The sequence below is a fragment of the Nannobrachium achirus genome (genome assembly GCF_963921795.1).
Source record: "Nannobrachium achirus genome assembly, chromosome: 14".
Taxonomy (NCBI): Eukaryota; Metazoa; Chordata; class Actinopteri; order Myctophiformes; family Myctophidae; genus Nannobrachium; species Nannobrachium achirus.
Window position 1 is genome coordinate 3,709,227 of NC_137821.1, and position 13,892 is coordinate 3,723,118.

Here is a 13,892-nt window from a genome sequence, read left to right on the forward strand (position 1 = left end):
AGCACCATAGCAGCACATTTGCGTTGTAAGGAAGCACATTAATAGCCACCTCACATGAGTCTGAGATCCTTGAAATATTTAGGAAAGTGTCATTCTTCATTGCACTCCACTCTGTGTGTGTGCATGCGTGGTGGGTCGTAGACCGCCGCACAGTGTGAGAGTCGCAGCCCCAGCCTGAAGCCTCAAAAGCTCTTGTTCCATAGGGATGTATGTCCCTTTGGAGTGGGGAGGTTCGGATCAGCTCCGTTACACATGCGTGTGCGTGTGTGTGTGTGTGTGTGCGTGCGTGCGTGTGTGTGTTAATACAGTAAACCAGCCTTCACAAGCCTCGTTAACGTCCCCACATTCACTCAGTGTACAGCGCTGTATTAATGCCTGATTTTACGCTCGGTTTCTCGTTGAAAACGGACCATCCACACCGCGTCACGTCGCTCCCAATAGCTTCCACCGTGGACTGAAGACTCACCTCTTCAGACTCCACCTAAACCCATAGCACTTACTGTAGCACTCGCCTACCCTTGATAACCATGTAATTTAGAAGCATTTTATTGACTTCTGTTGGTTTTTAAAGTTTTTACTTACTCTATGTTTTTTTTGGATTCATATTTCTATGCATTTGATTGATGTTGATATATTGATTATTACCTTGCGCTGTGGATTAAGAGCGTCTGCTAAATGCCATTGTAAATTAGCCCTATTCACGGCCCGCCCACTCAGCAACTTCCTGGTGCTGAAGTCACACTTTGAAGGGTAAACCCTGCTATAAGCCCATAGAGTTAACAAAGAAATCACAAATTTAATGCAATTTCCGAATAGTAAAGTATAAAATACGGCTAGCATGATCAAGAACACAAGATAGTAAAAGGCACAAAGCGTTATAATTTACTTTACCGTTCGAAATAATGATTTGTTGGCTTTAAGTCCAGCAATTTCTGTGTTATTTTACCCTTCAAAGCTGACGTCAGCACCAGGAAGTTGCTGAGAAATTTGCTGAGTGGGCGGGCCGTGAATAGGGCTAATTGCATTTTTAGTCATCAAAGGTTACCGGTAGTTTTTGTTATAATTTTTCGTCATTGGTAAAAGGTAGTCTAACGACTTTTTTCGTCACTGCTTTAGTCTACAGAATCAACGCCACACAGTTACTGTTCTCTGCCTTCAACACGTTTTTGTCACCTCATAAAAGTGTGTGTGTGTGTGTGTGTGTGTGCGTGTGCGTGCGTGCGTGTGTGTGTGCGTGCTCCCAGCTCACACTGAAACCATCTCAGCTATGCTCGTATTTATGTTCTACACCGACCGGTGTGTGTGTGTACAGTATCTGTGTAGCACGCACGCACATACACACACACACACACACACACACACACACACACACACACACACACACACACACACACACACACAGCAGGAAATCACTCTGTGCGTAAATGGTAATGGAATTCATTACATTCACCCATTCACACACACATTCACACAGCGATGTCAGAGGAAACCATGCTTGGCACCAACCTGCTCATCAGGAGCAGTTAGGGGTTCAGAGTCTTGATAATTAACACCAACCTGCTCATCAGGAGCAGTTAGGGGTTCAGAGTCTTGATAATTAACACCAACCTGCTCATCAGGAGCAGTTAGGGGTTCAGAGTCTTGATAATTAACACCAACCTGCTCATCAGGAGCAGTTAGGGGTTCAGAGTCTTGATAATTAACACCAACCAGCTCATCAGGAGCAGTTAGGGGTTCAGAGTCTTGATAATTAACACCAACCTGCTCATCAGGAGCAGTTAGGGGTTCAGAGTCTTGATAATTAACACCAACCTGCTCATCAGAGCAGTTAGGGGTTCAGAGTCTTGATAATTAACACCAACCTGCTCATCAGGAGCAGTTAGGGGTTCAGAGTCTTGATAATTAACACCAACCTGCTCATCAGAGCAGTTAGGGGTTCAGAGTCTTGATAATTAACACCAACCTGCTCATCAGAGCAGTTAGGGGTTCAGAGTCTTGATAATTAACACCAACCTGCTCATCAGGAGCAGTTAGGGGTTCAGAGTCTTGATAATTAACACCAACCTGCTCATCAGGAGCAGTTAGGGGTTCAGAGTCTTGATAATTAACACCAACCTGCTCATCAGAGCAGTTAGGGGTTCAGAGTCTTGATAATTAACACCAACCTGCTCATCAGGAGCAGTTAGGGGTTCAGAGTCTTGATAATTAACACCAACCTGCTCATCAGGAGCAGTTAGGGGTTCAGAGTCTTGATAATTAACACCAACCTGCTCATCAGGAGCAGTTAGGGGTTCAGAGTCTTGATAATTAACACCAACCTGCTCATCAGGAGCAGTTAGGGGTTCAGAGTCTTGATAACTGCACTGCAGTATAATTGTTCAAGTCTTTTACAGTCCATTCACTCCTAGCCTCGCATCACCAGTCTTTCCACCTTGGAGGAAAGCCTGGTATTGGTTTACAACAGGGCATTAACGACTTGTGATTTTTGCAAGTCGACTCGACTCAGTAAAAAGTTGAGTTGAAGTCGACTTTATCGTTTGATGACGTCATCACATCACACACGACCCCCCAATCATTTTGGGGGGTCCCCAGATGATGACTTAATGTGAAACATTGGTTTCTCACTCAGTAAACAAACCAACATACAGTTTAAGTTTATAGAGGGTATCTGCACATTTCTAAAGTGACAATTTAAGGACTTACCTCTGATACATACTTCTGAAATGACAAATTAAATATTGGTCAAATATATATAATTGTGAAAATAGCCGATCTACATGCTCACAACGTTGTGGACCGTGTCAAACTAAATGTAATGTACTGTAGCACTGTAATATTGTATCATTCCGTTCTTGACAATAAGCAATCCTACTGTTTGAATGCTGTACCGACTCACACATGGAGCAAACATAATGATAGAAAAAAATACAAAGGATCTTTTTTTTTCAACTTCGACTTTCTCTGGTGGGAGTTGACTTGTGTAATGAAGTCTACTACTACTGAGTTGACTTGTGTAATGAAGTCTACTACTACTGAGTCGACTTGTGTAATGAAGTCTACTACTACTGAGTCGACTTGTGTAATGAAGTCTACTACTACTGAGTTGACTTGTGTAATGAAGTCTACTACTACTGAGTCGACTTGTGTAATGAAGTCTACTACTACTGAGTTGACTTGTGTAATGAAGTCTACTACTACTGAGTCGACTTGTGTAATGAAGTCTACGGAGTCGACTTGTCGACTTTTTCGTTAATGCCCTATAGTTTACAACGGGCCGTTTGATCCGGTCTAGAAAAAAAAGCAGTCCATCTGTAACAAGGTGTGGTTATTTCAATAAAACCACTGTTGGGAAATGGAAATAAGGCATTTAATGTCTTTATTCTATGTGTACTGTGCAGTGTGCATGCATGGATATGATATTCATTTAATGTCTTTATTCTATGTGTACTGTGCAGTGTGCATGCATGGATATGATATTCATTATCTGGGTTAGGCAGGTTTTCCTAATATCAGCGGCCTTTACCTTAAACAAAAGTCTGTCTCTGTCTGTCTGTCTGTCTGTCTGTCTGTCTGTCTGTCTGTCTGTCTGTCTGTCTGTCTGTCTGGTAGCAGCACATGGTTGACACATGTTGTGAGGAACATTCTGTGTGTGTGTGTGTGTGTGTGTGTGTGTGTGTGTGTGTGTGTGTGTGTGTGTGTGTGTGTGTGTGTGTGTGTGTGTGTGTGTGTGTGTGTGTGTGTGTGTGTGTGTGTGTGTGTGTGTGTGTGTGTGTGTGTGTGTGTGTGTGTGTGTGTGTGTGTGTGTGTGTGTGTGTGTGTGTGTGTGTGTGTGTGTGCATGTAATTCACTCTGCTGGCAGTAAGTCTGTCTGTCGCCTGCAGCATGTCACACACCCACACACACACACACACACACACACACACACACACACACACACCATTTCAGCAAGCTCAGACGTATTAATGCTTAGCTTACATTTTTCTTCTTTATCAGTAAAAATGCATGTGCATTCTCGTGTGTGTGTGTGTGTGTGTGTGTGTGTGTGTGTGTGTGTGTGTGTGTGTGTGTGTGTGTGTGTGTGTGTGTGTGTGTGTGTGTGTGTGTGTGTGTGTGTGTGTGTGTGTGTGTGTGTGTGTGTGTGTGTGTGTGTGTGTGTGTGTGTGTGTGAGACACAGATTGAAAGGTTATTAATGGGTTATTTTCTATACACGCACGCACGCGCGCACACACACACACACACACACACACACACACACACACACACACACACATCGTGTTGGTGCGTGAATGTGGGAAATGGACCAGTGTGACTGTTCGCTTGTCTGTCAATGTGCGTTTGTGTCAACTCAAGTGTGTGTGTATGTGTGTGTGTGTGTGTGTGTGTGTGTGTGTGTGTGTGTGTGTGTGTGTGTGTGTGTGTGTGTGTGTGTGTGTGTGTGTGTGTGTGTGTGTGTGTGTGTGTGTGTGTGTGTGTGTGTGTGTGTGTGTGTGTGTGTGTGTGTGTGTGTGTGTGGTGGGGGGACAGTTGGGCAGGTGCAGAGACAGCTGGTGTGGGCAGCTCTCTGAGAGAGAGAGAGAGAGAGAGAGAGAGACACTACTGTACTGCTGAATGACACACAAGTAAAGGGCAGTAATTTAACCGCGAGCCAAAAGTCATAATAATTTCCTACATGAATGTGTTACTTGGCAGAGAGAAAAAAACAACCGATCTACAAGTGACCCCCAGAATGATCAGTATTTGACCGCAGTCGTGGTATTCTTCTGATCAATCAATAATCGATGAGGCAATTATAGAACACCAGACACAAGATAGACTACCATGAACCAGGGGTTCCCAAACTGTTTGGTCTCAGGGCACCCCATAAATATAGTTTTAATCCGAGGCACCCCTACATTATAATTTTCACTCCCAGCACCTTATATTTATAGCATATCGTTGTTGTCGGGTGTAAACCTTGTATGTCCAAAACCGTTCGTTTTGTATTTATCATCTATAAAATGTATTAAACTAGTGAAAACAGACGATCTACAAGCACGATGCGAGGCGTTGTGTGCTTGTAGATCGTTTTCACTAGTTTTGTGCAACAGTCTTGTATGATGAAGCAGGGCTTTGCTTTACCAAAACACGTACACATTTGAAACTTGGAGATACAAGGTTTCTGCCCGACAGTGACGATATTTTAGTGATTATGTTGCGAGGAAAAAGTTTTGGTTAGAACTGACTGAAAATAACTTCAAGTTCAAAATGATACTAAATGTGTCCAAATAAATTCCAAATATTATGAAATGACTGACATCACGGCACCCCAGGGTGCCCCGTCACCCACTTTGAAAACCCCTGATTTAAAGGACAACTGGGGACAATATACCTTGGGGTCTATTAGGCAGAAATGCCCCTGTTGTCCAGTTTGCCCAGCAGAACCCAGCAGCTCTCATATAGCATAGAGTGGAGCTTATAACGCTTTTACACTATTTGTTGTGGACACAAGTGATTTTCTTTTTCATGAATGTGTTACTAGTTGTCATTACAAACACATCCATGCCTTGGTTGTCCCACACAAGCCACCACAATATCATAAATAATGTTTTGGGGTGAGCATTCGGCACAACTGCCAATCAAAGTGACTGCACTGGCCAATCACAGGGCTTCTTTTCCGGGACTTGGCAAAACACATAAAAGCCTAACATCTGTTTAGCAGAGTGTGATGGCTTGTGTGGGACAACGATGGCATGGATGTGTTTGTAATGACAACTAATAACACTTTTGACCACAACAAATAGTGTAAAAGCGATAGGCTTATATGCTCCACTCTATGCTGAGAGCTACTGTGTTCTGCTGGGGAAACTGGACAACAGGGGCATTTCTGCCTAACAGACCACATGGACAGTCTTTATGGATCAATATGAGTAGGAAAATGAGCCTAGAAGTGATTTAAGGCAGAGTTGTCCTTTAAGGGCTGAATTTTGATTGTCATTCACTGCCAGAGTAAATACATAAATAATCCAGATCCTGCCAGCAAAATCAGCGTTTTCCTTATTGTCCAGGGGAGTTTTTTTCCACAAAAAAATATCTAAAACATTACTTTTTATATAAAAGTTGACCAAAGTTGACCAGCAGGGAACCCCTTAGTTACATTGTTGATCAGGCAGTTGACCGGCAGGGACTGTGTTAAGTACCAGCTTGTAGATCTGTGATCACTGACCACTGAAGCAGTTTTCTCTGAACCTGTTTCATTAACACTCATCATCATCGTGATGCCATAGTCTTTGCCACAACTGATGCAGATTGATTGACTGCCAAGGCTTTGTCCTGTTTTAGGAAGCAGGATGGTGTTTACACGCGTGACCAGACCAACACAACGCTGGCTGTGGCAATGTCAACGTTTGTTTACTCATGTACCGATAAAGATCCTCTCAATTGAAACTGAATCAGAGAGAGAGAGAGAGGGAGAGGGGGGGGAGAGGGAGAGAGAGGGAGAGAGAGGGAGAGATATTTCCCTACATAATAACACAGAGGGAACAAAAGAGATACTTCCTATGATTAGACACACTATCTACCTACACACACACACACACGCACGCACACGCACACGCACACGCACACGCACACGCACACACACACACACATGGTTTATCTATAATATGGACTCTTACTTCCCCATGTGGTGTTACCCTCTTTGTGTGTGAGCACCAATCCTTATCAGCCGTGTGTGTGTGTGTGTGTGTGTGTGTGTGTGTGTGTGTGTGTGTGTGTGTGTGTGTGTGTGTGTGTGTGTGTGTGTGTGTGTGTGTGTGTGTGTGTGTGTGTGTGTGTGTGTGTGTGTGTGTGTGTGTGTGTGTGTGTGTGCATTTTAATCGGACCCACTCACACACTAAATGTGACTGACTGGTTCACACAAAGAAATACAGACCATCCTTTTCATGTAACCAAATGAACCCTTAATCCATTTGTACACTCTCAGAGTTACAGAGCTGTAAGGGTCCATTTGGTTCCATTTGTACACTCTCAGAGTTACAGAGCTGTAAGGGTCCATTTGGTTCCATTTGTACACTCTCAGAGTTACAGATCTGTAAGGGTCCATTTGGTTCCATTTGTACACTCTCAGAGTTACAGACCTAAGGGTCCATTTGGTTCCATTTTTACACTCTCAGAGTTACAGAGCTGTAAGGGTCCATTTGGTTCCATTTGTACACTCTCAGAGTTACAGAGCTGTAAGGGTCCATTTGGTTCCATTTGTACACTCTCAGAGTTACAGAGCTGTAAGGGTCCATTTGGTTCCATGTGTACACTCTCAGAGCTACAGAGCTGTCTAAATATTATGTATCAAGGGACCCACCCAGAAGCAAATAGGCTATTTGAGTTACAAATGTTCGCTTTAAAGAAAGATATATTCAAAGATTTACAAATAATGTCAGGCTTTTTCAAAATAGCAGATTTACAAGCTCACAGCGCAGCACAGAGTGCCGCGCTGTGAGCTTGTAGATCAGCTATTTTGTTTATAGTTAAAGCTATAAAACAATAGTTATGCTGGTTAAAATGTACACAGATGCTTTCCCAGGCCTTATAAAGGGTTAAAAATAGATATATTCAAAGATTTACAAATAATGTCAGGCCTTTTCAAAAATAGCAGATCTACAAGCTCACAGTGCAGCACTCAGTGCCGCACTGTGAGCTTGTAGATCTGCTATTTTTGAATGTCTAAAATAAGCTATAAAATAACGGGCTGTTAAAACGTACACAGATGCTCTCCCAGGCCCTGTAAAGGGTTAAATGGAGGAATGGAGCAACATTTCCTCTTTCCTCTCTTCTGTACACGTGGTCCACTGGAACCAGGGAGCCCCCTGGTGCTCAGAGAGGGAAGTGCACCCACCACCACCACGTCATTCATTCCACTCCTCCAGTCTCCACATGCCTGTCGCTGCTGCCCCCTGCTGTTAGGAGATGGTAGTGCAGGAGGTGGCACTGCAAGCAGGGCTATTAGTGGACTAAGTCTAGGAGGACACTAGTTCTCAACGGTCCTGTGGTTTCGGGACCCCCAGGGGGGTCCCCAAATTATTTTGTGGGGGGGTCCCCAGATGATTAACTTAATGTGCAACATTGTTTTCTCACTCAACTGTAAACAAACCAGCATACAGTTTAAGTGTATAGAGGGTATCTGCACATTTCTAAAGTGACAATTTAAGGACTTTTATAGCACCTATAAAATGACAAATTAAACAGTGGCCAAATTGGCAAATATTAGAGGCAGAAATTTTGAAAATAGCAGATCTACATGCGTGAGCGTGTAGATCTGCTATTTTCACAATAGAACCGTGTTATACAAAATATAATGCCTCAACTCTTAATGCTCATCGGGGTGGGGGGTCCCCAGTTAAAATATGATTATTTGGGGGGTTGTGGCCTGAAAAGGTTGAGAACCACTGGTCTATGCTATTCTATACCAGTGTTAATTTTGTCGACTAAGACTGAAAGACTACAAGATGTTGATAGTTTGTTAAAAAGACTAGACTAAAACAATTTCAGAAGACTAGGACTAAATGTGTCTTATTCAAAAGACTAAATCTAAGTCTAAGACTAATGGCTGTGAGAATTAACTCTGGTATTCAACTGCAATGGAATTAAAGCCAAACACATCTTTTATCTTTACATTTGAGAATGAAGGAACTTATCTGCTCTTTTCGTATCATGTTGATTTTGCACAGAGTGTAGCAGACAGTGTCACATGTGATTGATACTGTTACGATATTATTTGCAGAGCAGAGATTGTGTACTTGGCAGTGGCACTGTGGCACACACTAGATAGATAGATACCTTTATTATCCCACGGGGGAAATTCAGTTGCCCAGAGGCAGCACAGCAGTTAAGGTTACAAGTTACAGAGAAGTAAGAAAAAGAAAAAGAGTACTGTAGTGTACAGTCCAAAGAGCAAGCACAAAAAAGAAGAATATAAACAAAAAGTGTCAAAAGGCTATTGCAAAAAAGAAGAATAAATGCATAAAGTGACCACGAAACAAGTGACACGTCACACACACACACACAAAAAGCTATACTCAAAGCACAACTTAACAAACAGTGCCAAACAAAAAAAGTGCACATAAAAGTGCAATACACTAATAGCCTAGCCCAGTTTACTTCTTTTGAGAGTTACTTGAAACCTAGACTAGACTAAAATAATTTCAGAACACTAAAACGGCAGAATAAATGGTGTGTTATTCAAAAGACTAAGGCTGAATCCGAATTTGCTGAAACAATCAACACTGTCAAAATTAAAAATGGCTAAATATATCCTATATTGTATTGACATTTTGAAAGTTTACCCCCTTAAAGGTGACTGAAAGAAAATCAAATCAAGTTAATGAACATATGTGATGGATTCATGATTTTGGGTCCCAATCAGATTTCTTCCTAAAAATGTAGTGTAGTCGAAAGTTTGCAATATCTGTAATTTATACATGCTATTTAAATAGATCAGGGGTCCCTTAGGACCCCTTAGTTGAGAGAGAGATGAAGCAGGGACCCCCACAACCTGTTCATAGATTCCATATAGTTTCATTGTTTGACAGCACAATCATAGTGTATTTTGGATTCATGTCAATTTGTGTTTTCAGATATTTAACCACTTGAACGGTCAATACTTAATAAACTTGACCTTTCACTCTGTACTTGGTCTGCTCTTTTCCCCCTCTACTCTACACCAAAGCTCTTTGCCAAAAATAGCCGATCTACAAGCTCACACTGCCTCGCGCTGCAAGGCGTTGTGAGCTTGTAGATCGGCTACTTTTGGCTAATGTTCTCAGAATATGGACGATGGGGTTCTAGTGGTTAATATAAAAAAGGAGAAAAAGCGTTTTCTATCACTCAAAGATTTGGAGGACCCCCTGTAGTAACTCTGAGGACCCCCTGTTGAAGACCCCTGAAATAGATAATGAGTTAATTGTTTCCCTGCATCTTATAGTTGCTATAGTTTCGATGTACAGAATACAGATGATTATGTTGATAGTGTATTGTTTAGACGGATGCCAGGTTCTTTGATTGACCTGGTATTCCATGTGTTGAGATGCACGGAAGCGGGGATTGAACCCGGGGCTCCGACTCACCAGACCAACACACAACCCGTCATGCCACTAGGGCTGAGCTCGACTGTTAGGGTTGTTGTGCGCTGGTTCATGGCTGTACTGACTATTGGGGCTACACATGTATGTGTTTACCTTTCTTAATGTAAGTGGCTCTGGATAGCACTACATCTGATAAATGCCTATAACAGTAAATTGTAATATCTGTATTTGAAATGTTGCTGAGTGAAATGTTGCTTGTGAAGGGCAAATGACAATACTCCAAAATGTACTCGGATACATTACTAGAGTACATGTACTTATACTGTAGCTACTGTACTGTCCAGTGACTTACTGTTGCTCAGCCGCTACATAAATAGACACACTTAACTCACCACATACTTAAAGGCTATTTTTATGTCTGAGCAAGCACGCCACTCACTGCTAATGTCTGGTGTGTGTGTGTGCGTGCGTGTGTGTGTGTGTGTGTGTGTGTGCGTGCGTGTGTGTGTGTGCGTGTGCGCGCATTCTTCTGTGTTAGAAGTGTTAGATTGCATCTTCCCCAAAGCTATTTTCAACAAAGATGTGATAGTAAAAAAAAATGCATTTTAAACACTGCTGTTTTCAAACCTGAAGCTATTTATTTTTTCGCTTTTACTTTGGGAAAAATAATACACCAACACGGAGCTAGAAAGGAACGCCCATAAACGTCACATCCGCCTTGAGCGTGGGGGAAAACAAACCGCCTTTCCCCATTGAGTTAATACAGCGTAAACAGTACACTATCGTTTTAATCACGTTCAGAGCGATTTTTTTGGACGATAAAACACTCGACAGCCAAGAAAAATCCATCAGAAGGACTTCTGGAACGCAATCGCTCACTTGCCGTCGGAAAGTTCACTTATTATTAAGATAACAAGCCTATTATGGATGACTGATTAATTGATTGAACGCACCGCTGTGCACCACGGAGCTACTGTACCTCGCCACCTCGTCTAAACTACTACTCCTGCCTCATCAAAACGGGACCCAATTTTACTCTTTATACGTTGACCAGATATTCAGTCTACTACACCAAATCTATTTTTGCCAATCTATGCCGTGCCAAAAATCAACAAGCTCGCACATAGGTTGGACCCCGGTTATGTTCTCCCTGGCATATAGGATATAGAAGTCGGAGTTCAAGTGGTTTGTAATCAGAGTCAGATTAATATATTCCCCGCAAATTACACAAGCACTGACTGAGATGGAGATCTGTCGTTTCTGTAGGCTATCCAAGTTACACAAGCATGAGTTGAGATCGGAGATCTGTTTTTCTCTCCATCTACTCTACTGTGTTACAAAAAAACATGTTTGCACATGCAGTGTTCATTTCAATCCTGGTAGAGACACTAATATTAATATGAGATATGATCAATTAAACGTGCCACAATATAAATCCAACAGCCAGGCCCATTAGTCGTCAATAGATTTGAAACGTGAATATGGTCTAAATCCATTCCCATTGCCTAATACACTTACAATGGCATCCTCCTCCTGTGTCCTTCCCGTACGTGTTCCATGAACATCATTGCTGAATTAATGGCCTTTGTTTTTTGATATTGTGATTAGTGTAATTGATCATGTTCATGAAAATGTGAAAGTGTGTCTCTTACCAGGTGATTAAATCAGTCAGATAACCATGGCATTGATCCGACCAGTCCTATAAGGACAACAATTAATCCCGATGCTACTGCAGATATTTTTTTGTCCATTTGCAGTAAGGAATCAATGTAATTACGTGGTTTATAATCAGACTCAGATTATCCCCCGTGCATGTGTCAGAGTTGCACAATATAAGCACCCGTGGTCCCCCTCTTCCCTCTATGCTACAAAACCTGTTTACATTATGTCTTTAATCACCTGGTAGAGACACAATTACAATATATGATCAATTAAACTTACTCTAATATCAAAAAACAAGTCGTTAAGTCGTCAATGTTGTTTATAGAACACATCGTAGTGAGTTCAAGTAGGATAGAGACCTGATCTTTGAATATATGGCAGGATCGACGCCAGTTTAAAAGTATTTTCTGCAGGTTTGAAACTATTTAGGATAGGATTGTGTTGTGTTGCGTTGTGTCAGTGTGTAATCCTTGCATGATAACAAGCTGTTAATGGCTGTAGACAACTGGAATTCATTTAATGTGCTCTATACCCATCATTGATTAATTAATGCTTTTCGTTTTTTGATACGATAAGTTTAATTTATCATAAAAAAAATGTAACAGTGTCTAATACCAGACGGATAGTCTAGATAACCCATGGTCTTTGATGATGCTACCTGTCCTTAATAATATCAGACAATATTTAATCCCAAAGCTGTTTAATTTTAAATGCATCATTTTTTTGTCCATTGGCAACCAAGGAATCAATGTAAGACATTGCAATTAATTAAAACATCGCTATACTATTAAAAAATCGGATTTGAAAACACGGAAAACCCCATTCTACTAATGGGGGTTGTTAAATATTTCCCCCACGCTTGACTCCGCCCCCAGCTATGACGCGCTGATGACAAAGCTCCGTGTTGGTGTATTGTCACGTCAGAATCAAAGCGAAATGCCTGGGAAAAAAAGGGACGCCCAAAACCAAACACCCAAAAACATGTCCGTGTCTCCGGACAACATCAACACCAGGGACGTGCTGGCCATTGGGAAAAGCGGGACAACTCTCGAACTGCTGGTTCAATTAAACTGTTTGCACAAAAGTAAAAATTAAACTGTTTGCACAAAAGTAGTGAAAACAGCAGATCTACAAGCACACAACGCCTCGCGGTGCGAGGCGTTGTGTGCTTGTAGATTGGCTGTTTTCAATAGTTTTAAAGGTATCCCACGGGTTCTCAAAACAGGCTGTCCAGATTTGCTGCCGATTGTGACGTCATCTGCCGATAAATAAATAAATAAATAAAAAAGAATTTTTTTTCAAACATTTTTTTTTTCAAAAGGATTTTGGGGGGGGGGGGGGGGGGGGTGGCGCAGTTCAGGCCAAAGGTAGTACTGCAGCTGAAATGCTCTGAGAGCCATTCAAAAATGAGAGAGGCTCTCTATTCAGGAGTGTTCAAACCTTTTGAAAAACGTTTTTGGGACACAAACAATATGACATAAATACTTTTTAAATGCATGGTGTATCACATTTAATAAGTTTTTCTATGATAAATACAAAACAAACGGTTTTGGACATACAAGGTTTCCACCCAACAACAACGAAATATAGGCCTAATTCATGTAATTGACCCACTGGCTTGTCACTTGTCATGATCTGAAATGTCAAATCTTTGAGTAGCAGCAGCAGCGCTATAGAGAGAGATCTCTCTCTATAGCATGGCTTTTTTCCCGGGCTGAATCAGGGGCCCAGCACGTCCCTTATCAACACTGATTGGCTGTCATGATGCGATGGGGGGGGGGGGGGGGGGGATGATACAGGGGCGAAGAAGACACCATTAGACGTGGTGTTGCATTTCATTCATTATATCATGTGTAACGTTATTATTATTATGTATTCATTCAACAGGAGGAGGCCATCCCAGAGCTGGAGATAGATGTGGATGAGCTGCTGGACATGCCCAGTGACCTGGACAGAGCTGCAAGGGTTAAGGTACACACACACACACACACACACACACACACACACACACACACAGTGGCGTCAGTTCAGAAAAAGCTAAGGTATGGCAACATGACTGGTGTAAGACACCAGTCATGTAGTAACAGGCATGATACATTTATTTTAAGAAGTATATTGTTTTTTTCCCCCCCGTTTCTACGGTTTCTTGGGCTGGATATGGCAGCCTGGAACGG

General features: G+C 42.0%; 2 protein-coding genes across 2 annotated transcripts in view; both read left to right on the plus strand.

The window, feature by feature from the left end:
- The window catches only part of tmem179ba (transmembrane protein 179Ba), a 124,042-nt gene extending 121,483 nt beyond the window's left edge, over nucleotides 1-2,559 (plus strand). The window contains exon 6 of the transcript XR_013962722.1: nucleotides 2,514-2,559. The gene's annotated coding sequence lies outside the window, so the exon portion shown is untranslated. The remainder of the gene's footprint in view (nucleotides 1-2,513) is intronic.
- ppp1r14bb (protein phosphatase 1, regulatory (inhibitor) subunit 14Bb) overlaps nucleotides 1-13,892 on the plus strand; it is a gene marked incomplete at both ends in the record, with an annotated part of 56,597 nt that overhangs the window by 39,298 nt on the left and 3,407 nt on the right. Inside the window, one exon of the mRNA XM_080742304.1 lies at nucleotides 13,606-13,689. Within this exon, the coding sequence (XP_080598430.1) occupies nucleotides 13,606-13,689 (84 nt within the window). The remainder of the gene's footprint in view (nucleotides 1-13,605; nucleotides 13,690-13,892) is intronic.